The 23,668-nt window shown below is 33.5% G+C and overlaps 1 protein-coding gene across 1 annotated transcript; it reads right to left on the bottom strand.

Moving 5' to 3' along the window:
- Positions 1-1,053: 1,053 nt before the first annotated feature.
- On the bottom strand, positions 1,054-16,554 carry LOC114324358 (mitochondrial glutamate carrier 1). Its single transcript, XM_050643924.1, has 7 exons — positions 16,405-16,554; positions 16,190-16,324; positions 10,334-10,480; positions 7,655-7,797; positions 4,623-4,802; positions 4,298-4,454; positions 1,054-1,282 (listed from the first exon to the last, which is right to left on the bottom strand). The coding sequence occupies exons 1-7, from the start codon at positions 16,428-16,430 to the stop codon at positions 1,102-1,104; spliced, it is 969 nt and encodes a 322-aa protein (XP_050499881.1). The 5' UTR covers positions 16,431-16,554; the 3' UTR covers positions 1,054-1,101.
- Positions 16,555-23,668: the final 7,114 nt, after the last annotated feature.

The following is a 23,668-nucleotide window of genomic DNA, read 5'->3' as shown; positions in this document are numbered from 1 at the left end:
TGCGGACTATCTATGGGCCTTGCAGAGAAGAGACAACAGGAGAATGGAGAAGACACAATGATGAACTCCAGACAATATACGGAGATGAAAACATAGTACGCTACATTAAATCAAACAGAATACGATGGGCAGGTCACGTACTAAGATCAAGTGACGAAAGACTTCTAAACGCCACATTCTGGGAAAGGCCCGATGGAAAAAGGTCAGTTGGTCGCCCAAGAAAGAGATGGAAGGATGCAGTAGCCAGCGATCTACGCAAAATGGGAGTACAGCAATGGGAAATAGCTGCTCAGGACCGACAACAATGGAGGGAAATAGTAAACGCGGCCAAGACTCACATAGAGTTGTAGAGCCAAATGATGATGATGATGATGATGATGGCAGATTAAGGAGCGATACAAGAGAAAACTTGAGGAAACGGAAATGGATTTCTGGACACGTTCGGCAGGAAAATCGAGATTGGTGAGAGTTACTAACAGTAGAATAAGAGAAATCATGAAATCAAATTACACAATAGTAGAGAATATCGGTACCCAGCAACTAAGATGGTATGGACATGTCCAAAGAATGTTTGAAGATCGACTTCTAAAACAAATCCTAGTATGGCAACCAATGGTAGAAGGAAAAGAGGAAGACCTCGCTTTAGTTGAAGTGAAGGCACACATGGGGAAATGAGAGATAGAGAAATAGAGGAAACCCTATGAAAACCAACGACAGGGGACACATTTCTGATTAAAGGGGACACATTGTTCCGTTATTTTTGATTACATAAATTTTACCCCTAAGCCTGGGTAAGAATCACTTAACATTTTTTACTTGCAAATAGGGGTCAAATAAGATATCGTTTGAGAGCACTACAATTCCCTACACATTAGGCTTTAAATTATTAAATTTGGTCGAATACTTTATTTTATTATTTAAAAAGCTTAGTGAATTTAAGCCATATAGTCAATAATTAGAGTAATTTTTTAAAAACAAATATGGTAAAGTTAATTTATAGAACTAGAAAAACATTTTGGTGGAAGGAGATTTTGGTGAAAAACAAACACATAATTAATATATCGATAAATATAATGAAAAATTTAAAATATTCAATTATTTTTAATTCTTTTTGGATTTATGCTCTTCTCTTAATATTGCATATTTGTCAACACCTAGCAACCATTCAGCAATACCCAAAAAATACACCATTTGAGCTATACCAAAGAGGGGGGCGATCACCAAAATTCTGCAAAATCCTCCTTTAAAAAACGCCTTTGGGCCTTCTTTTAGAAATATTCTCCTAAAAAAATCAAAAATTACTATTAAATAAAAATGAATAACCATTTTCGTTTCGTTGAAATACAAAGGAAAAGCAGCCTTATATTTCAGTTCGCTTGGAGAGCGCTAAAAGTTTTTTAGTTTTTTTTCTTTGTTCTTCGGTCAAAGAGCACTTTGACCGAACAATTTTCACAACTCGTTAGTTTTTCATCAGAGAATGCATAAAACTAACGAGTTTTGAAACCGTTCGGTCAAAGTGATTGTAGCGCTCTCTAAGCGAACTGAAATTTAAGACGGCTTTGGCTTTGTGTTACAACGAAATGAAAATGGTTATTCATTTTTATTTCTATTAGTATTACTCCTATCAGTCCTATCTGTGTATGTAAGGGTCCATTTTTCATTGGAATTCTTCCGCTCTAGACAGATGGGATGTGAGTTGCAAATCATAGAATTCCCTCATCTTGTTTTGCTCCAGCATCTGCTTGGCTTGCATTTTTAGAAGCCACGGATGTGTAACCAGAAAAATGGTTACAATAAGGTTTTTAATTTAATATTATTTTATACTTTATTGACATTTGCAAATATTACTGTTTTAAATTAAATTTCAACTTTATTCTCAAAATGTTTACTGTTTACTACGCATAATCACGCAATGCGCAATAACTACGTTTTAAAACACACACAATTTCATTTGCATATTTCAACTGGTTTGATCAATAAGTATGGCCAAAACAACCTCTCTGCAAAGTTTCAGTCAATTTAACTTACTATTTTGTTGTGTTGAACTATGTTAAACGCCTTTTTATAATAAATAAAGCAGGCATGGAAATTACAGTTCATATCTCCATATCTTTGTAATAGCACTTGTATGTTGAATAAGTCATCTCTTGTTTCCACACCTTTCATATTTCTCTTGTTACCGAGTTGACGGGATTTATCCTCAATTTATGAGATGTAGAACATGAGTGATCGTGATGGAAGATTTGTTACTGCATCTCCACGAAATGTACAAATACTTCGAGATGAGTTAGTTATCGCTTGGAATGCGATACCACAGAACTACATCACCTACAGTCGGAAAAATGAAAGAATACCCATGAACGATCACATCAATCATATATTATTCAGATTATTAATAATAATCTATCTCTCTCGTTTGTTATTTATGAAAAAAAAACAGCAAATACACAATATGTGATTGATGTGATCGTTCATGGGTATTCTTTAATTTTTCCGACTGTAGGTGATGTAGTTCTGTGGTATCGCATTCCAAGCGATAACTAACTCATCTGTAACTAATCAGAAGAACGTGAAAGTATACTACGTGGGTACTCCGATAAGTACTTATTAGCCTCTCCGTCCAATGGCGCCACTATCGCAAGGAAAATCTAGTACATATTGTGTAATAGTGTAATACATTCTTGTAGGCGGCTTATGTTAAAATCTCAGCTGAATCAGATTCGCAGTTTGGTAGCGCAATTGAAATGAGTTTCTACGTTGCTTCATAACCGTTGACGAAACACCGGTATACACCAGACACAAAGGAACAGTCGATCATGCTCCTAAGAGAGAGAAGACTGTCTCGGCCGGAAAGGTGATGGCCATTATTTTCTGAGATTCACAAGGTGTGATTTATATTAACTTTCTGTAAAGGGGCAAAACAGTCACACGGCTTTACTACGCCACATTATGGAGCCGAGTCGACGTCAAATTGCAGAAAAGTAGCCTCAATTGGGATGATAAAAGTACTCTCTCACCATGACAACGCACCGGCGCACACCTACGCCATCGCCATGGCCAAATTGGTCGAATTGGGCTACGAAGTGCTGTCCCATCCACTGCATTCTCCAGGTTTGGCCCTGTATGACTTATTTTTGTTTCCAAACTTGAAAAAGTCACTCGCCGGCAGAAATTTGAGCCGAATGAAGAGTTCATTTCTGCCACGGAAGCCTACTATGCAGACCTCGAGAAAATGTATTTTTGATACGGGTTAAAGAAGTGTTCCGTGGTGGTTTATGGAAACAATTACATGAAATTAAAATAAATGTAAAGACAACAAACTGTCAACAATATATTTATTTGTGTCGGTAAAATAGCGTGAATATTTCTCGAAAGAGGGTTTGTTATTCTTTGCGAGTGTGGTGGTGTGACTGCCCCGGGTGACCGCTGTGACTATACTGACCTACAAACATTAGTTTTACGTGTCTGTGGTTTTTAAAGAAGTGGAAGACTGATTTATTGACATGTGGAATTTTGTTTCCCATAAACTGAACAGACCATTAACATCTGCTGTTTTAAAAGCTGAGAAGGCATTTTACCTGAATACTGATATATTTCGTTTCTTAAAATTTAACAGGCCCTTCTATGCATATGGTTTGTGAATTTTAAATGACTCAATATAAGATTGACTCACCACTCAATATAAGATCCTCAAGCAATATTTTTGTATTCCGAAGAGCAATCAAGAAGTTTTTATTATCTAAATGTTATTATAGTATCGAGGAATTTTTTGAGGACAGTTGCGCTAATTGATGGCTTTTTTATTATTTTTTTTTATTATTTTTTTTTTATTATTTTTTTTTATTTTTTTATTATTTTTTTTTATTATTTTATTATTATTATTTTTTTTTATTATGGAAATTTTTTAGTTAGTATTTTAATGTATCTTGTACTGTGTTTGTACTATACCACGTTCTGTTTTATAAATGTAAACTCATTTTTAGAAACAACAAATTTTCTCTCTCTCTCTCTCTCTCTCTCTCTCTCTCTCTCTCTCTCTCTCTCTCTCTCTCTCTCTCTCTCTCTCTCTCTCTAAATGGGACGTATTATTTCATTTTGAAAAAGTTATTAAAAATTAAAATTAGCAAAATAGTAATTGAAGCGTGTCGCCACAGAAGGTTGATCATAGATGTGTCAAATGTATCGAGTTAAAAGCAGACTACGTTCAGACATACACTACCACCAGGGATGATGGATATTCGAATTTCTTTATCACCTAGTAAAAGTAATTTCATTCACTTAATAGTTATTACCTTACCTAAAAGCATCTGGTATTCCTGTGTAAAAATCTTCTCCTGCAGCTTTTTTTGCTGTTTGCAGTCTTGTTTTAACAACATCGAAAGGAGTAACACTTAACGCTGAAACTCCACCAGCACCTAGTCCAGCAAAAAAAGTGGCCCAGAAGATTGTATCACCTGTCAAAAGAAAAAGAATGAAATACTGCTAAATTAGTAGAATATTTTCTAACGTATGCTCTCTCATTTTGACATCAAGAATTGATTTTACCCTAGATTTTTTCTGGAATTTATTGTCAAGAAACTTTTTTAAAAACATAAAAATAATAAATATAACACATTACTTACTATCGGCTCTTTTAGGTCCTAATTCATTCAATGCGAAGAAAAGGGGAAAATAGACCATAGAAAACGATACATCTCTCAAGGCAGTAGCACCAGTACCTTTGTAGAAGCCAAAGATACCATCTGTTTTAATTATATTTAAAGCCAATTTTGTAGCTGTCAGTTTTTCTTTAATCTGTTGTCCTGAAATAGTGAATAAATCCAATACTTTCAAAGTACATGAATATTATATCAAAAATTTAGTGAAGTAACAATAATTCAGGAGACTTCTGCAAATCCAAGCTTACTTGGACGATATTAGAAATAACCTTTCATGCAAACAATACATCTACAAATCAAACAAAAATAAATAATAAATGTATACACATTCTCAATTTCTTTGCAACACGAAAATGCAGCAGCTACATAATACTCTGGTTAAATCGGAGAGTGCAGGAAGAGTCTATACCGGTTTCGGAGGTCTTTTCCCACTCATCGGTAGTCCCATATCCTCTTCTCTCCGATTTCTCCACGTATCATACTTTGGGTCACTCCGAATTGCAAAGAAAGAAATGTTACGGATGAACTAGAGCCATCTACCGAAAACAAAGTAAATTATCAATCGAAGTAGCACAGAAAACGACAATAAATATCGTCTCCATACCACCAGATTGACAACAGGTGGAATACTTTCTTTGGTTACACCTCCTGAGATTTGCAAAATTTATAAATCAAACAGGATGCCGAGGAAATTAAGATGAGAGAATTTTAAATAATTCACAACTCATCTGCTCAGCGTGGTAAAAGTTCCAACAAGAAAGATTCCTTAATACTCCTACAAAAGAGTAAATGAATTAAAAATGTATAAACATTTTAAATTTGTTTGCAACACGAAAATGCAGCAGCTGCATAATACTCTGGTTAAATCGGAGAGTGCAGGAAGAGTCTATACCGGTTTCGGAGGTCTTTTCCCCCTCATCAGTAGTCCCATATCCAAAAATAAATAAGGCTAAAAAAGGCAATGGAAAAAACCAGGGTTCAAGGTTCTAAGTCAGACAAGCAATGGCAAATGATGAAAGCTAGTAAATCACCAGGAGATGATGGACTAGGTAATAACTATTAAATCTCTCAAGAATGGAGGCGAGACCCTGTTCCTTAAGATATAAAAACTTTTGAATACTTATATCTTTACAAGAAAAGTTGATACCGTCTAAATGAAATAAGGCTGTAGCAGTTTTATTAAATCTTCTTCTTCAAAGTGCCATATCTGCGACGGAGGTGGGAAATCATCATGGCTATTTTGACTTGCAAAATGATGACGAAAGAGCAGCTAGCAAAGACATATTCTGGGACAAGGCTTCAGAAATAATAGACAGTTTAGAAGGCAATACTATAGTACTGGGGGATCTAAATGGTCGAGTGGGTGTAAGAGATGAACATACCCAAGATGTATTAGGACCATATGGAGAAGAAATAAAAAATGACAATGGAGAACGTATTATTGATATTTGCAGAGAAACTGATTTAATAATAATGAACACGTTTTTTAAACACAAAGATGCACATAAATATACAAGAGAAGTCAAAAGTAGAGGCAAAGATCCATCATACACTTTGTGTTAGTAAATAGATCAGCAAGGCAATGTATTAAGGACGTAAGAGTAAAACGAGGAGCTGAATTATATAGTGACCACTATCTAGTTGTAGCCAGGACCAGCTTGGGAGTGCGACAAGAATTAATAACGAAAGAGACCAAGAAAACAAGTAAAGCTCATGATACATCAAAGAGTAAATGAATTAAAAATGTATAAACATTTTCAATTTCTTTGCAACACGAAAATGCAGCAGCTGCATAATACTCTGGTTAAATCGGAGAGTGCAGGAAGAGTCTATACCGGTTTCGGAGGTCTTTTCCCCCTCATCAGTAGTCCCATATCCAAAAATAAATAAGGCTAAAAAAGGCAATGGAAAAATCAGGGTTCAAGGTTCTAAGTCAGACAAGCAATGGCAAATGATGAAAGCTAGTAAATCACCAGGAGATGATGGACTAGGTAATAACTATTAAATCTCTCAAGAATGGAGGCGAGACCCTGTTCCTTAAGATATAAAAACTTTTGAATACTTATATCTTTACAAGAAAAGTTGATACCGTCTAAATGAAATAAGGCTGTAGCAGTTTTATTAAATCTTCTTCTTCAAAGTGCCATATCCGCGACGGAGGTGAGCAATCATCATGGCTATTTTGACTTTAGAGACGGCTGTTCTGAAAAGTTCATTTGATGTACATCCGTACTATTCTCTCAGGTTGCGCAGCTACGATATTCTGCCTCTCCCTATGCTTCTTTTTCCTTGAATCTTTCCCTGAATAATCAATTGGAGTAAGTTGTATATATCTTCATATGTAATATGTCAGAGAATAGATATTCTAATTTTCTTGTTTTGATGGTATTTAAGATTTCCCTTTCTTTATTCATCTTACTTCAGAAACTCCTTGTTTGTGATATGATCTGTCCACGATATTTTCAGAATTCTTCTGTATACCTACAGCTCGAATGAGTCTAGTTTTATCATCGATGCCGCATTTAAGGTCCAAGCTTCCATTCCATAAAAGAAAACTCGAGAAAACGGAGCACCTAGCGAACCTAACTCTTAGCTTCAACTTTAAATCTCTTGTGCAGAGCACTTTGTGCAGAGCACTTTGTGCACTCTTGTGCACAAAAAGAAAATAACTGACTTAACTGAAAATTATCGACCCATTAGTCTATTAATCTTTGTGTATAAACACTTCAAAAGAATAGTCAAACTAAGAGTAGTACAAAAAACGGTGGACCGTTCAATGAAAGGAGTAACAATACAAAACAATAGACAAAATCAGAAAGAAATTCCTGCAACACAGAACCGCAGAGTTATACATATTTTGGAAATATATTGCAGAAAAAAATGATGATAGATTAGCCACGCGGCAAGGATGAAGGAGGGAAGGTGGTTGATCAACTTAAACGAATGAAGACCAATAACAGATAAATGAAACAAACAAATTGACTATTTTTTTATACCTTGACTCCCCATTTTTGTAGCTGCCTCGACCCTTCCCGCATCTTGCATTTGGATCTTTAGAAGTTCCATTGGTGTCGTTATAATCAGTTGGCATAAACCTGCCAAACCTCCAGCGATGACTTGCTTGTATACTGGCAATACCCTAAAAATAGTAACTCATTTTTATGGAGATTCAGAGTAAGTAAAAAATATTTTTTCGCCAGAGGAATTAGAAAAAATTTTGAACTATTTGATAGTGATGAACTATTCTCATTATCGAAATTACTATTCTAACTGGGAAATATGCCAAAATTTGACTTAAAAAATGATTTTATTGACGTTTCGACTTCCACCTCGAATGTCGTTATCAAAATACAAAATATTACTGATAACGATGTTCGAGGTGGAAGTCGAAATGTCAATAAAATCATTTTTTAACTTAAATTGTGCCGTCTGCCGACTGTAGACGACAATTACAGTAGTTATCAATATAATTATTAGCAACTGACGTTTTGCCGGACAGCAGTTGCAGTCAGATGTTTGAATCAGTTTCATACAAATTAATAGTGCAAAGTAGTGACGTCTGTCACGGCGACAACTGCAACTGTCGTTTGCAGTTGCATCTACCGTTTGAAGTCGTTTCTGAAATCATACCTTTAGAATAGTAATTTACATAAATGCCACAAAGAAATAGCTTCAAAACAATATGTCTTTATCGGGGTGTTTAAATAGAACAAAACACGTCATTCTTGGTTTGCTGATAGGCCATGCTTAGTAAGAGAAATGCAAAAAGACTGATATCCTTGTTTCTTGATAGATTTCGAACTGCTATAGAAAAAAATGACCCATTTTTAAGGTGTCCCGGTTTTTTTGGCCAGGAGTGTATCTGAAAAAAACTTATTTGATTGGTTTTTAACTAACCGTCTCTCCTTGAACAACTCGAAGTTATAAAGTGTTAATTTTATTTTAAGAAATAACACTGGCATTGGAAGCTACCACAACTTGCTCTACCACAATGTGCAACCGAGGCGAAGTTTCTGAGGATACATTTGGATGTGGGATTAACCTGGGAAAAACATATAGTTAATCTATCAAAAAAGCTTTCACGATAACTTTTCCTTTTCAGGAACCTTGTGCAAGTGACTTCCAGGGAAACTATTTTAACAGCTTATCATAGCAATTTCCATTCTCATCTTACATATGCTATTCTGTCCTTGGGTCACTCTTGTCATATTGATAAAGTGTTTGGGCAACAAAGAAAGTGTATTCGCATTATCTCTGATAATGGTAGGGGAGCAAAGTATGCTAAATTTGCAGTCACTCGAGCGTTATGGGAACCTATTGGGTTGTGATTCTTAGGTCCTAAAACCAAAAAAAGTTAAGTAAAATTTTCCATTTTAGTGGGGACTTTCCACTTTTTAATTAAATTTTCCATTTCCAATAATCTTTTTTCCGATTATAGCTCCATCTATCCATAATTCGAAAAAATGTCTCGAATAAAAGTTGCTTATTTTTAAGTAAGGAATCCAAATCTGCAATAAAAATTGGGGGGTCCCATTTAAGATTTTAAAGTAACCCCACACCCCACATCCGTGGGGTGTCGTGTTTGGTATGGTATGTTTAACAGTAAATGGTTTGAGTTCAATTAGTTACCACTATAAACATCCTGGATTAACCGATAATAGTATAAAAGGCCCGGTTTCAGGTAAAATTTATTTCAGGCTTTATTATGGGAGTACCGTCTAGTCAGTGTTAATTGCAAAAGACCAACTCTGTCTACCTCGGTGGCTTATCGCTCCGGGTGGGTCTTAATAATGGGCCAGGTCAGATAAATTTAATAATATTTACGACCGCACTAATTGAACTCAACCATTTACCGTTGAACAAACCATACCATTCGATAGATTTTTCAAAAACATTTTAAAGTGTATTTTGCAGTTGTTCGATCTGATGTTCATTTTGCGAAATATCGCGGGGTTTGTATTTAAAATTTTTAATTTACCCCCCACCCCTCTCCATGGACGGTCATGTTTAGTACCATTCGATAGATTTTTGAAAAATAGTAAAGACGTATTTTTTAGTTTTTCGATCTGATGTTCATTTCGCGAAATATTCGCTTTTTTGTGTGAAACTTTTTTAAATCACCCATTTCCTTACGCCCCGCTCAAATCATCAGATTTTTGAAATATATACTCTTTTGTATGTACCTACTTAACTTACCTTATCTTAATCTGACAATTTCAAGTATTTTTAAGGATAGATTTTTTTTCGGGCCCCCCTTAACGAACTTCTCTGTGTTAAGAGCCAATATATGGTAGAGGTACATCTGCAGGGTACCAGACTTCTCCCCATATGATAATCTGACGCGCTCGAGTAACTGCAAAAATCCCCGCTTGGGCTCCCCTACCATAATAATCAAATAAATGTGACACAGTTCAAATGTGTTATTATTTATTTGAATTTCATATCTAAAGTAACTTGTTCTGTAGAATTTTGCCATTTTTAAAACATTTTTTTATGTTTTAAAATCAATGAATAGTGTATGTTATCTACTATAACATTTAAAGAGAATAAAATTCACAACTTATTTGAACATAAGTAAAATTGTTGTTGATTGTTATTAAATATAATAGATAATATCTACGAAAATGTTACAAAAAATAATTGAATGATTTAAAAATATTCAATTCAATACTTGCCCTCCAGTTGATAAATGGTATCTAAAAAAATCATTCGCTGCGAGCTTTAATGCCTTTTCTGGCGTTATTAATAGTAAATTAACTCCGGCCCCTCTATACAGTGCAAAAAATCCTTCCGTCTTAAACGTCTTTTTAAATGCATCTAATCTAAAATAAACAGTTATTTATTAATAAGTAAATGTTGTCACTGTAAACTAGAAGACCACGCGGATCGACGCCCTCGACTCCGGTGGCGATATAAGCGATGTAAAGCAGGAGACCTAGAAAGCAAATACTATGGGCTGTAATACATACAACTCTTGACATTTGCCATTACATTTGAGGAAGCAAAAAAATAGCGCCATCTAGGCGGTCTACGGTGATAACCAGAGCAATCTAACCTTACATTTATAAAATTGCTTTATTATTGTTTTTATATAAGTGTTTGAACTATTTTTATTTTAATTTAATTTAGCAAAATTAGCTTGTTATTTAAAAATTTATAAAATTAAATTTGAATATTTAAGTCAAATTTTACGTTGTCACAACGTAGTTTCACTGGTAACGACAGTGGCGCTAGTGGCAACGTGCTTCCAGATTTCTGTGGGAGTTGGATGTATTCAAATACTATTGACTGTAATACATACAACTCTTGACATTTCCCATTATATTTTAGGAAGCAAACAATATAGCGACATCTATAGTAGTGTGCGGTGATAACCAGAGCAATATAACCTTACATTTATAAAATTGCCTTAATGTTGTTTTTGTATAAGTGTTTGAACTATTTTTATTTTAATTTAATTTAGCAAAATTAGCTCGTTATTCAAAAATTCATAAAATTAAATTTGAATGTTTACGGCAAATTTTACATTTTCAAAACGTAGTTTCACTTCAAGCCGACAGTGGCGCTAGCGCGCTAGTGGCAAGTGGCAACGTGCTTCCAGATTTCTGTGGGAGTTGGATGTATTACAGTCAATAGTATTTGATGTATAACAGTCAATAGTATTTGATGTATTACAGTCAATAGTATTTGCTGAAAGCTATGGGCGTGGAGAATTGGAATAGATGAGATTGCTCAAGACAGAGAAGAGTGGAGGCATGTTGTTGAGTCGGCTAAAACCCACGAAGGGGTGTAACGTCACGGAGTAAGTAGGTAAATGTTGTCTGTTTAGAAAATATCGCATAAACAGAGTTTCAGAACTTATAACTATGATCAAGAAAAGAAAGACTTCGTACCCAGGGTATATAATGACAAATATAACCTATTACGAATAATACTTAAAGGGAAGGTATAAGGCCGCAAAGTACGCAGAAAAACACACCTTTGGTAATGAACTGCCCCAGAAGAAGAAGAAGTGAATGGCGAAGAAAGGTTATGACACAATTGAGTGAACATAAAATTGAAACTAGAAGAAATGCACGCAAAGCGTGAACTTTAGGCCCAAACCAGACGGGCCACTCTGCAGCGCTACTCTGTGGATCCACAAAGCAGCTTCCGATGATTTACCGTGGGTTCTTCACCGAGCCTCACTGCTAGTGGCGTCCACTAGTGGCAAACGCCATTCAGACGGACCACTTTTGTAGCTGCCGCAGATGTTTACGAGAATTTATAGGGTGAACACCTAAAATGAATTTCGATTCGAAACGGTTTTTGATTGAAGTGCAAAACAGACCAGCTATATGTGATACAAGAACCCGAGGGCATATTTATAGGGCAAAATAAATCCCATAAGCAATGTTTTTTCTATTTATATTTTATTACAGGTACATTGGATGCATTTGAACTAAACAAAACAAATACATTCATCTTGTTTGTTTATTTATGTTAAATAGTGGGGTCCCATAGTCCCATCCTATAGGTCAAAAAAGGTTTTATTGTTTTGTTGAAAACAAAACGATAAGATATAAGTTAAAAGGGGGTTGCAAGCTAACATGTTTTTCACTTTCACTCAGTTGTCACTGTTGTCAGGTTGTATCAAACTATTTTACGTCTGTAGGATACCAGATACCAGAGAACTGCTAAAGACTGTTAAACATCGAAAAATGTCTTATCTGGGACATATAGTGAGGGGAAGTCGATATAAAATATTACAACTGATCCTTAAAGGCAAAATAGAGGGTCGTAGAGGTGTAGGAAGAAAACAAGTTTCTTGGTTAAAAAACATTCGTGAATGGACTCAGATATCAAATGCTGGACAATTGTTCCATATTGCAGAAGATCGAGAACCCATATAGCACACAACGTCCGGTGGACGTCCATATAACGTACATTTAAAGTCCAAACGTCCATGGACCAAAACTGGATGTACTATGCACGTCCATTACGCGACGTCCATTGGACGTTTGAATTCAACGTATATTGGACATCCATTTGTGGTCCATGGAGATTTTACACAAAATGCGACTATTATTATGAGTAATTATATATAGCTTCTTGTTTTAATCAGAGCAATATTATTAGTAGAATACAAGAAACTTCTAATAAATGTAGTCACATATTTTTTCATCATCGAATTAAAACACTGAACCACTAAAATTATTTTAATTAAACCTACACTACCAATTTAAATCTTAAATGTGCATTTTGTAACTCTTAAATTTCCCGCCAAACTAAATGAGAATCTTCTTGACAACTTTGTCGCTCTTCACGCTATCGGTGGTAAAAGGTAGTACTAGGCAGGTACTTTTAGGGGATTATCGCTGTTAATTGTTGTGGAATACTGAAGGAGGATTTATTTATGATTATTCACAGAATGGCAAACCCGCTTGCAATATACAACCGTACTGACTCTCAAGTTCTAAGAAATAATGTTTGGAAGGAACAGAACAGAAATAAACCTCTTTTAATGTGCATGCATTATAGGACGCCATTATCTAAATTTTGTCTTTATTAAGTTATTACATACAATATAATACTGTTTGTCTTTGTACTGTGTATACATACTGTGATATCTTTGTGTTTGCTGTTTATCGTGCAAGTGCAGTCGTGCATTAATGAAGTTCCTATAATAAAGTATACATAAAGTTATAATAAAGAGAAATAAAAAAGGTATTTTGTGTAATACTTTACAGTATAAGTTTAGTATTATAGGAACTATTTCCTATACCTAAAGGCTTTTTGCTATGTATGTATTATGGAGACCTGTAAGAAGGAGTGGAAACGCAATGCATCGTTTGTGGGCTAACTTTTCAACCTCTAATTCAACTTTCAGCAATCGCCGCTAGAGGCGCAAGTGTTCGAATAGGTGCTACAAATACATTAGCTCTTATGGACTTATTTAATATTTAACTCATTTTATTTTTGTTTTTAGCGTAATTAGACATTAATTTATTGGTGGATTGTAGCTGAATATGTTTTATGCCAAAAATAAATTAGCTTATAACATATCGACGTGTGGTAAAAAGTGTATTCTTTATATACCATTGTAGATGGAGATGTGACATCAAATTTAAATTTGTCATTACTTTAATATGTAGGACAGCTTATTTTGAAGCGGAAATATTTTGTCACATTATCTAACTGCCACATTTATATACCAATGGTATTTCAACTGCAAATTAATTTTTTAATATCATTGTAACTGATATCAAAAAGTTTGTTAGTTGAAAAAATTGACTTAACTGATCGTAATTGTTTTTAAAAAGTTTAAAAAGTTATTTAAATAATTTGAAGTTTATTGATCAATTTTTTTTAATTATTCTTTTTATCAAAATTTAAACTGCTTTTTTTTGAATACTTCATTTATCTATATTCTGAAAGCTTACCTATCAGATGTTTAAATTTAGTTAATAAAAATATATGTCTATAAACTACGCAGACGATAGTCTGACTTTTATAAAATTAATGTTAATTTTTGTGAAATATTTTGTCTCAAAAAATGCATTGTTTCGACAGAAAAACTTTCAAGATCGTCCTACTATTATCACTATAATTTTCAGGTTAAAATAAAAACCAATAATAGGCACAAATTTTATTTACACCGAAGGAAATAACATACAAACGAATAGGTTTAATCCACGAACGTTATAAATAACATAAAGACAAATCTTTATAAAAAGTCTTTATTAACTTCGTTAAGTTCCCTTTTGAATTTTTTATCGGAACGATAACTCGATATAAATCCCGGTACGAAGCAAGTTCTTTTAGTGTAAGCTTTCTTGGCACTCATATTTAAATAATATTAACCACCAAAACCAATAATCTTATATTAACTACGAATAATTAATTATTTTCGAAATTTTCACATTCACTCCAATGCAAAAGTAGCATCTATTTCTACGCCACCGCCGCCCTAGCGAGAAACCAAGCAAACAGGCAAAATTGTGCACAAAAATTTCAAGGTCGTCCTATCTCGATTCCTCTCCTCTGTGTAGGTCTCCATAGCCTGTATTCAAAAAATTATGGACACTAGATTGCTTTCTGAAAAGTGCCCTACAAAAATGTCCATAAGACGTACATTGAATGTACATAAAATGTACACTGAAAGCTTCAACAACGTACACTGTACGTTTGTAGCGGACGTTCTATGGACGTCCAATTTTGTGAACTCTGGACGTTCGTTGGACGTCCATCGGATGTCCATTGTACCTTAGCGGGACGTCCATTGGACGTTCCAATGTACATAGATGTACGTCCATTGGATGTCCATAAAACGTACTTGTGCTATCTGGGAAGCCTTCGCAATGGTGATCGCCAACGTCGGATAATTCTGATATGACACGTGAAGAAGAAGAAGAAGGATACCAGATACTGGTTGATTTTTTATGTGCTTCATTCTGTGATATAGCTGTTTTTGTCTGGTTCTTCTTAATTCCATTTATGGAGTTTATTGGTATTTTTTAAAAAGCGTTGAAATTTTATAAAATATTTAAAACTATGGACATTACAAACACTGATTTTGACGAACACACTTTTTAAAAAAAATATTAGCCGGCAAGTTTTTAATCATTTGATTAAAATTACTGTTTTTTCTCACCCATTATATTAAACGCCGCACCCTTCCAAACGATCCACTTCGCAGCGTAGTCGCCGGCGCTAGAAAATCGCCGGTTTCAGCCACTCTGGATCCACAGGGTAGCGCTACAGAGTCGCCCGTCTGGTTTGGCCCTAAACACTAGCATCAACTTCGCAGAAGACCCAGCTACCATTATTACACAGGATTCCCAGTTATGTACTATTATTGTACAGGATTCCGAAGTTCTCCAGATAACCATTCTTCACATTGCGCCCATTATTCTTCTTTTAATATCTATCTTTCGAAGACAAGCAGACGCCTTGCGTCTGTTTTCGAGATGGTCCATGTTTTCGGCCCATATGTCAGTACTGGTAGGATGAGTGTTCTCTATATTGTTAGTTTGGTCTTTTGGCTTCAATTTCTGTTCTTTAACTGCTTATTTAGTCGAAAGTAACATTTGTTCGCAAGCAATATCCTTTCTTTTTCTTATATCCCTTTTTGTGCAGTGGACATAATATGATTCCAGTGCACCATTCCTCTGGCATTCATTCGTCTTCCCAGCTTTTGACTATTATGCTGTGAATTTGGTGTATAATGCTGTTACCTTCATGTTTAATTTGCTCTGCAATGATACAGCCAACTCCTGGGACTTGTTATTTTTGAGGCGTGTGATAGCATCTCTCACTTTCAATATGTATTAAAAGGTTCTATTTGGTCGTTTATTTCTTGATCTCTAGGGTGACGCGTCATTTTCCACTTCGGTACCAAGAAATTCCTTTGAGCTATTGCTTTGAACAACCTACAATCTACTTTGTACTGCGCCATTGGTTTTAAATCAACATCAGATAATCACCCACAAATTACAATCATTTAAATCTACATTTTTAGCAATTGAAAATAAGAAACATACAAAACTTACATGTTTGCGTACATCTTTTCACCTTGAGGTCCAATTTGTTGATTCTGTAATCTGGTCTTCACCAAATCTATTGGGAAGACACATGTTACCCCGATGAGTCCTGCAATACCTCCATTAATTATTTTAGGTATAATGCTAAAACGCATTTACAGTGTTTAAATTAACTGGTTCCTTATATTAGTGGAATAATGTGCGAAAATAAAATAGATACTTACGAAAATGTAGCTTGTTTTTCAGCCATTTTTTAACTAAAGATAACAATTTTATTAAGAACCTCAAAAAACATGCTTAGTATATAATTTTTGGCATTAAATTTTGTATCGAATATTGTCGAACATAAATTAATGGTTGTTAAAATATTATTGTATAATTGTCAAAATGTCATTTTTAAGTCAATGTTCAAAATTATGTATGTACGCTTCATTACCCACATAACAATGATGTTCGCATCAGGTTCAAAGCATATACTACCAACATTCGACAGAGTATATTCTTTTTAGTACATGCGTAGTACAAGCATAGCATGTACCCTAAAAAACATTCTAAATTTCATGTTCTTTGCATATACTTTAAAGAATATTCTCGTACCGAATATACTGAGCACATTCGTGTACGTAGTATCTCAGTATATTCATAAAAAGTATATTATTGGAATATACCTTCATCGAATATACTTTAAAAGTATGTACTTAACACATACTTGTACGTATGTACTTTTAAAATATCGTAAAAAGAATATTTATGTATAGGAAAAATAATGTTAGCCTTATAGATTATCAAATTATTATTTTTTAGAATAATTAATAAAATTTATGTATGTAGGTATCCCGGACGAATTCATTTCTTAAAATTGTTGTAATTGTAGGTATGGTAAAAAGGTTTAAAAATTAATTTGTATTTAAGAAAATAAATTTCGTTTTCATAATTAAAATGAATTGACCATTTTGATTTTACCATGAGTATTTTTAAATCGTTGGAATTTATTAGATACATGCAATTGCTGTTTATAAAAGAATAGGTACACCATTACCAGATCGTAAAAGGTCGGAATAAAGGTCGATTCATATTATACGTTTTCGGCACGTAGCGTAGCGTTTCCGAAAAATATTGTTTTTATGGTTTTAAATATGAACCATTCATACTATACGGAGCGTATCGTATCATACACTTCTTTGTTAAAACAGGTTTTTATATTTTTCGGAAACGCTACGCTACGTGCCGAAAACGTATAATATGAATCGACCTTAATGCAAACGGAATAACGGAAATGACCCTTCCCATTTTACCTGCATAGGAATTAACAAAGGTTTTATGAAAATAAAAACGCAAACACAAACATGGGTGCATTCAGCAGACTCAATCGATGACTAATCGCTTAGTGATTTTCTGCTGAATGCCACATAAATTGTCGATTAGTTATCATTCGATGACTTATCGGTCGCCATTTTAAACATCGGTTTTGAAATATGATTACTTAGCAAATCAAAATAAGATTGACGTATGACGTGTGTCTAACACGTTTTAAGTTATGTATCTTAAAAAAACATGAATTGAAGGCAAGGAAGGCTGAAAGGCATATAAATCACGCTGATAAATATCTGAGCTGCTTTGTTGGATTATTCGTATGTACTTACCTATTAGGTTTACCTATGTCGCAAGAAATTCAAGAATTTGAAACTATGTATGAATTAAATGGGGTTATTTATACCATTTCATAATAATTTTCATTTCTGTTCTTGGGGTGTCTTTCACGTATTTGCAAATCATTTTGAAAAATGTGACAGTTGTCATAACCTATTTCGTATGTACATGAAAGTATACCATTCAGAAGAATCGTTAGCGATTACACATCGCTAAGTAATCGATTAGTCATCGCAGTTTTCTGCTGAATGCAGCCTATAGGGCTTTTCATCGATTGTCATTTGTTTCGAGCTTCTGTCATGTGTCACATTATATTAATATATCTACGTCATACGTCTTTGGTTTGTATTATTGGCATATACCAATAACGTATGACGTAGATATATTAATATTATGTGACACATGACAGAAGCTCGAAACAAATGACTGTGAATGAAAAGCCCTATGACACAAACACTAAACAGGCACACGGCACAGTGCACAGGCGTTTGTATTTGTATCCAATCTATGGGTGCGTTCGGACGACCACAGCGGCTGTACAGCTGAGCCAGCAGTAGCTGTCAGACGTCACCGCTGGAAGTCAGCCGCTGAGAGATTTACTAAGCTTTCCCTATCACGGCTGGATACAACCACTCAGCCGATTTCTGCTGACAGCCAGCCGCTATGGTCGTCCGAACGCACCTTATGCTTGATGCAGGGCCCGGATTACGAACACTCGATAAGAATCGTATCCGCCATGTTTTCCCATAAGGCGCTACGGTAAAACATGGCGGATACGATGCGTATCGAGTGTACGTAATCCGGGCCCTGTTAGGAGGAAGACGAACGACAATAGGTTTGTTCCAACATGAACTTTTGGACGGTCCAGAAACCGTCACGAAACTACTTGTACCGTTTGTTGTGCGCATGTTCGTAATTGTATCGCCCAGTTATCGTCCCATGACGGTAATCATATATTTGTCATTTTTATTGGTGACAGCTTGTGTGCTTTTAGTCGATCAAAGGCTCAAAAACTTTAAAGAATTAAGTCCTAGTGCGCAAGTCAGTCCAACCAGCACATTATGCATTTGCCCGATTACTGAAATGATCATCACGAAACCGTCACCGAAAGATCACAATTCTTGTTGGAACAGTGGGAAGGACGATCCGATGACGATCATATTTTTGTTGGAACGGATTTTGTTTACTGCGCAGGAGCATTACCGTTTCGTGACCGGTTCTCGGTCGTGTTGGAACAAACCTAAAGTATACTAGGAACATACGTAATCTGTTTATTTTGTTTGTGGTGCTTGAAAATATTAAATTCATTTTGGTAACTCAATATTACTTAAATAGTAGGTAAGTACAAAATATATAAATTTTAGTTATACTTTCGTTTCACTAAATATTATACATATAATATTTATATCTAGGTAGTATATTTATATTCAGCATGTTTATTTTGATATATGCACATAATACCTAAATATAATATATACTTACCTATATAATATTTATACAAATAACTAAAATTTATATGTACCTACTTACTTTTGAAGTAATATTGTAAAATGTAATAATTACATTCTCGTATGCAATTTGAATATGTAAATATGATACTTGGTAGAACCTAGGACGAGATTAGGTGATGCTGAAAACATACTTCTGAGCAATATAGCACTTGCTTGGAATATTTTTAAAAGTATATTCTTTCCACATACTAAAAATATGTGCGGTAGTATATTCTAAGTATATAAATATAAGGTTTATAGCACTTGCTTGGAACGTTCTAAAAAGTATATTCTTGGTATATACTGAAAAGAAGTGCGGTAGTACATTCTAAGTATATACATAGAACGTTTAAGTACTGTAATGTAGTATATACTCAGCATCTGCTCTGCACATTCGTAATGGTAATTACGCATATTCTCAGTATATACTTTTTCTGAAAAGTAGACAGCCTTTTTCCATATTTTCTTAGATGCGGCAGTGTAAACAAACCTTTAGTATAGAGGCACAACATTTCAAACAAATGCTTTTTGAATGCACTCATTTTTTCGAATCCTGAGAAAACTAATATGTATTTTTGAAAAATTTAAACCCAGAATGAAAGATTACATTAGGTAATACAGAGTGACGAAAGTCCCTAAATACTTCTATTTAAATAAGTCACAGAGGTGAAAAAAATAAAGAAAAAATTTAGTGTGAATTTTTATTTCAAATATCTCATTCAAACCGAAACTTTGTGTTTATTCTAAGGGACTTTCTGGCCTCTGTAATAATGTAAGCTTCCAAATCCGTTTAAGTTTTTCAAAAATATTTATTTGTTTTCTCAGGATTCGAAAAAATGGATTTAGACCAGGGTAGAAAAATAAATATGAGCGATTTCAGGGTAAAAATCAATACAGGTATTTGAAGGTGCTAAATGGTAGGATGGATATAGTTAATTAAAAATACATACAGAGGTACTCGTAAATCGACCTCATTTTTTTTATAAAAAAAGGCCAAAGTAAAAAATATGGTTTTTTGCGTATAGCATTTTTAGTATCATATTTACAGCAAAAGTTGTTTTACAAAAGTTGTGTATCATGAAAAATCGATTAATTTGAATTTTTATAAGTTAAAATCCATAAAAAATTAACCGAGATAATTGCAAAAAACCACGTTTTTTGCACTATTTTGTAAATGTTAATAACTTTTACCAAATAGGTCGTAAGGAACTTATTATACCTTGATCATGAGGCAATTAAGTGCCTTTATTAGTGTACAAAATTTCAAGAAGATCTGTTTGCTAGTTTACGAGTTACGTTAAATGTTTATCCCAGACATCGAATGTTTAAACAATCATTGTTGCTCTAGGAGTATTTGCAGAGCTTTTTGGCAAAGTGCAATGAGTTCTTAAAGACTAAAAGTACTAAGAAAGTTAAAAAAAGAATATATTTGTTTCTTAATTTTTGTTGAACAGGTCGATAAAAAATGGTGACTTTTTTCCTTATAAACAATTAGAATATCTTTGTTATTTTTTCTGATAAATAATTATAATTGGTTGTATCAAAAAGCTGGTAAAAACACATATTAAAAAAGAAAAAACAACTTTCTAGGACCAATAATAGCCAAGTTATACTTTTTTTTGAAAAATCACATCTCGATTGTTTATAAATATTAAGAGTTGAAATTTTTACAGAATGATAATAAATATCTATATTTTATATTTCATTTGATAAGTATGGAATATCTTCTATTTAAAACGAGTAATAACCGTTTAAAATGAAGTTACACACGCTGACTGAGCTGGGACCGTGTGATGGGGAAGATTGTCGGAGTCCAGTTTCGCGCGTCGAGATTTTGCTACAGAAAGTTCAATTTGGAGCGCTTGAAAAATTTTACAATATCTCAGCTTCCAGAGAACGTAGACCCTTCATTGTTTTTTTTTTAAATTGGAGTAACTCGACGAAAGAATAGCAACTAGCTAATTTTCATTTACCCGAAAAATCGGAAAATTCTGGAAAATGCACTTCTTTATTCAACATGCATTTACAACGTTAACACATATAATTTCATAAATATTGTCATGAAATATAAATTTGTGAATAAATATTAAAACAAAATTATAGTATATACCTATTTATATACAGGGTGGTTTATTTTATTCGCCTCGGTGTCTGTACGGAAAACGACTTGATTTAAAAAAAAATCTTAATAAAAAATATAACGGGCCATTAACACTGCAATCTAATAATAATGTGAATTATACAGGGTGCTTCAAAAAAGAGTGGTATATCAAAGATATTTTTTTATGGAACACCCTACACCTAATGAAATTTTTAAATTGCCCTTAAAAAGAAGCTAGACTATACCTAATTACAGGGTGTTTTGATTTATTTAAATTTTTAGAAAAATGTAAAGATTTAGAAAAAAAAAATAAATATTTACAAATCTAAGAATCAGTGACATTTTTTTCTTGGATCTTCATAATAGACTATTTAGCATATTTAAACAGATGTTTATTGTAACAAAATTTATAATTACTTAATCGTACATTTTTAGATTTAAAAATTAATTAAAAACAAAAATGTTCTCAAATTAAAAAAAAACATGTATAGATTATAATTATTCATCTTCATTAATTCTACACAGTTTTTGTACAGGTTCATTAATTTCTCCCACATTATCCATAATTTCTTGAAATAAATCAATTGTACCGAGCTTTTCATAAATTGCAAAGATGACACTGGCGAAAAAAGATGCTACAACCTTTTGACAATTAATATACAGTGAACACGTAAAGGTTGGAATAAATTCATTTTCTCGAGAATGGACGATTTTGGAAAAAATTCCAAAACAGGTCAATTTTTATTTTTAAATTACGACTTATTGGCATATAATATATCATGCTAGTGAGGCGTGATGACGTCATCGATGATTTTTTTAAATTAAAATAGGGGTCGCGTGATAGCTCATTTGAAAGGTAATTCAATTCTCTATCCAGTAATATAAACATTAACATAATTATTTATACATGGTGTCCAAAAAAATTTTTTTTTAATTAAATTTATTGACATAGAAAGAAGAATGTGTGTAATTTATTTAATTCAAAATACATTTTACTGCTATCAGAAAACAGGAAAAAATGTTTATTTGGCAAATAAATATTGTTTTTTGCTTAAATTCAATATTAAAGCCGCCACCCACCAGCCTCGTGACAGTTTGAACATTTAATTTAAGCGAAAAGCAATGAATATTTTTCAAATAAACATTTTTTTCAGTTTTATGAGAGCAGTAAAATGTATTTTGAATTAAATAAATTACATATATTCTTCTTTTTATGTCAATTAATTTAATCCAAAAAAATTTTTTTGGATACCCTGTATAAATAATTATGTTAATGTTCATATTACTGAATAGAGAATTAAATTACCTTTCAAATGAGCTATCACACGACCCCTATTCTCATTTAAAAAAATCATCGATGACGTCATCACGCCCAGATGGGTGACGGCACTAGTATGATATATATGCCAAAAAGTCCTAAGCTATTTTACCAGCTTTTTGATACAACCAATTATAATTATTTATCAGAAAAAATAACATTTAACATAACTCATAAACTAACAAACATCTTGAAATTTTGTACACTAATAAAGGCACTTAATTGCCTCATGATCTAGGTATAATAAGTTCCTTACGACCTATTTGGTAAAAGTTATTAACATTTACAAAATAGTGCAAAAAACGTGGTTTTTTGCAGTTATCTCGGTTAATTCGTTATGGATTTTAACTTATAAAAATTCAAAATAATCGTTTTTTTTATGATACACAACTTTCATAAAACAACTTTTGCTGTAAATATGATGCTAAAAATGCTGTAGGCAAAAAACAATATTTTCTGACTTTGGCCTTTGTTTATAAAAAAATGAGGTCGATTTACGAGTACCTCTGTATGTATCTTTAATTAACTATGTCCCCCCTACGATTTAGCACCTTCAAATACCTGTATTGATTTTTTTCCCGTTTTTATTTTTCGGCCCTGGACTAATTCATTTAGCAGCATTTTGGCGCTTAAGCTCTTAAGTTATACCTTGAAAATCACTTTACGAATTTTGCAGGATCGTATATAATAACTATTAGTTTCATGAGGAGAAACTGACTGATGAACAGTTTGGATTTCCATAAGGACTGGAACCACAAGATACTTTGCTCTGCATTAGTATCCTCATAGTTTATACAATTCAAAAAGGCATTTACTCGCGTTCTCAAATAAAACACAGCAGCAACAAGATACTACATATATATTTATTACATTCATATAACAAATAATTTTGCACTACAATTAAATTATTCAATAATTGACCAAAGATA

Source organism: Diabrotica virgifera, chromosome 1 (genome assembly GCF_917563875.1).
Source record: "Diabrotica virgifera virgifera chromosome 1, PGI_DIABVI_V3a".
Lineage (NCBI taxonomy): Eukaryota > Metazoa > Arthropoda > Insecta > Coleoptera > Chrysomelidae > Diabrotica > Diabrotica virgifera.
This window is presented reverse-complemented; position numbering and strand designations above follow the sequence as displayed.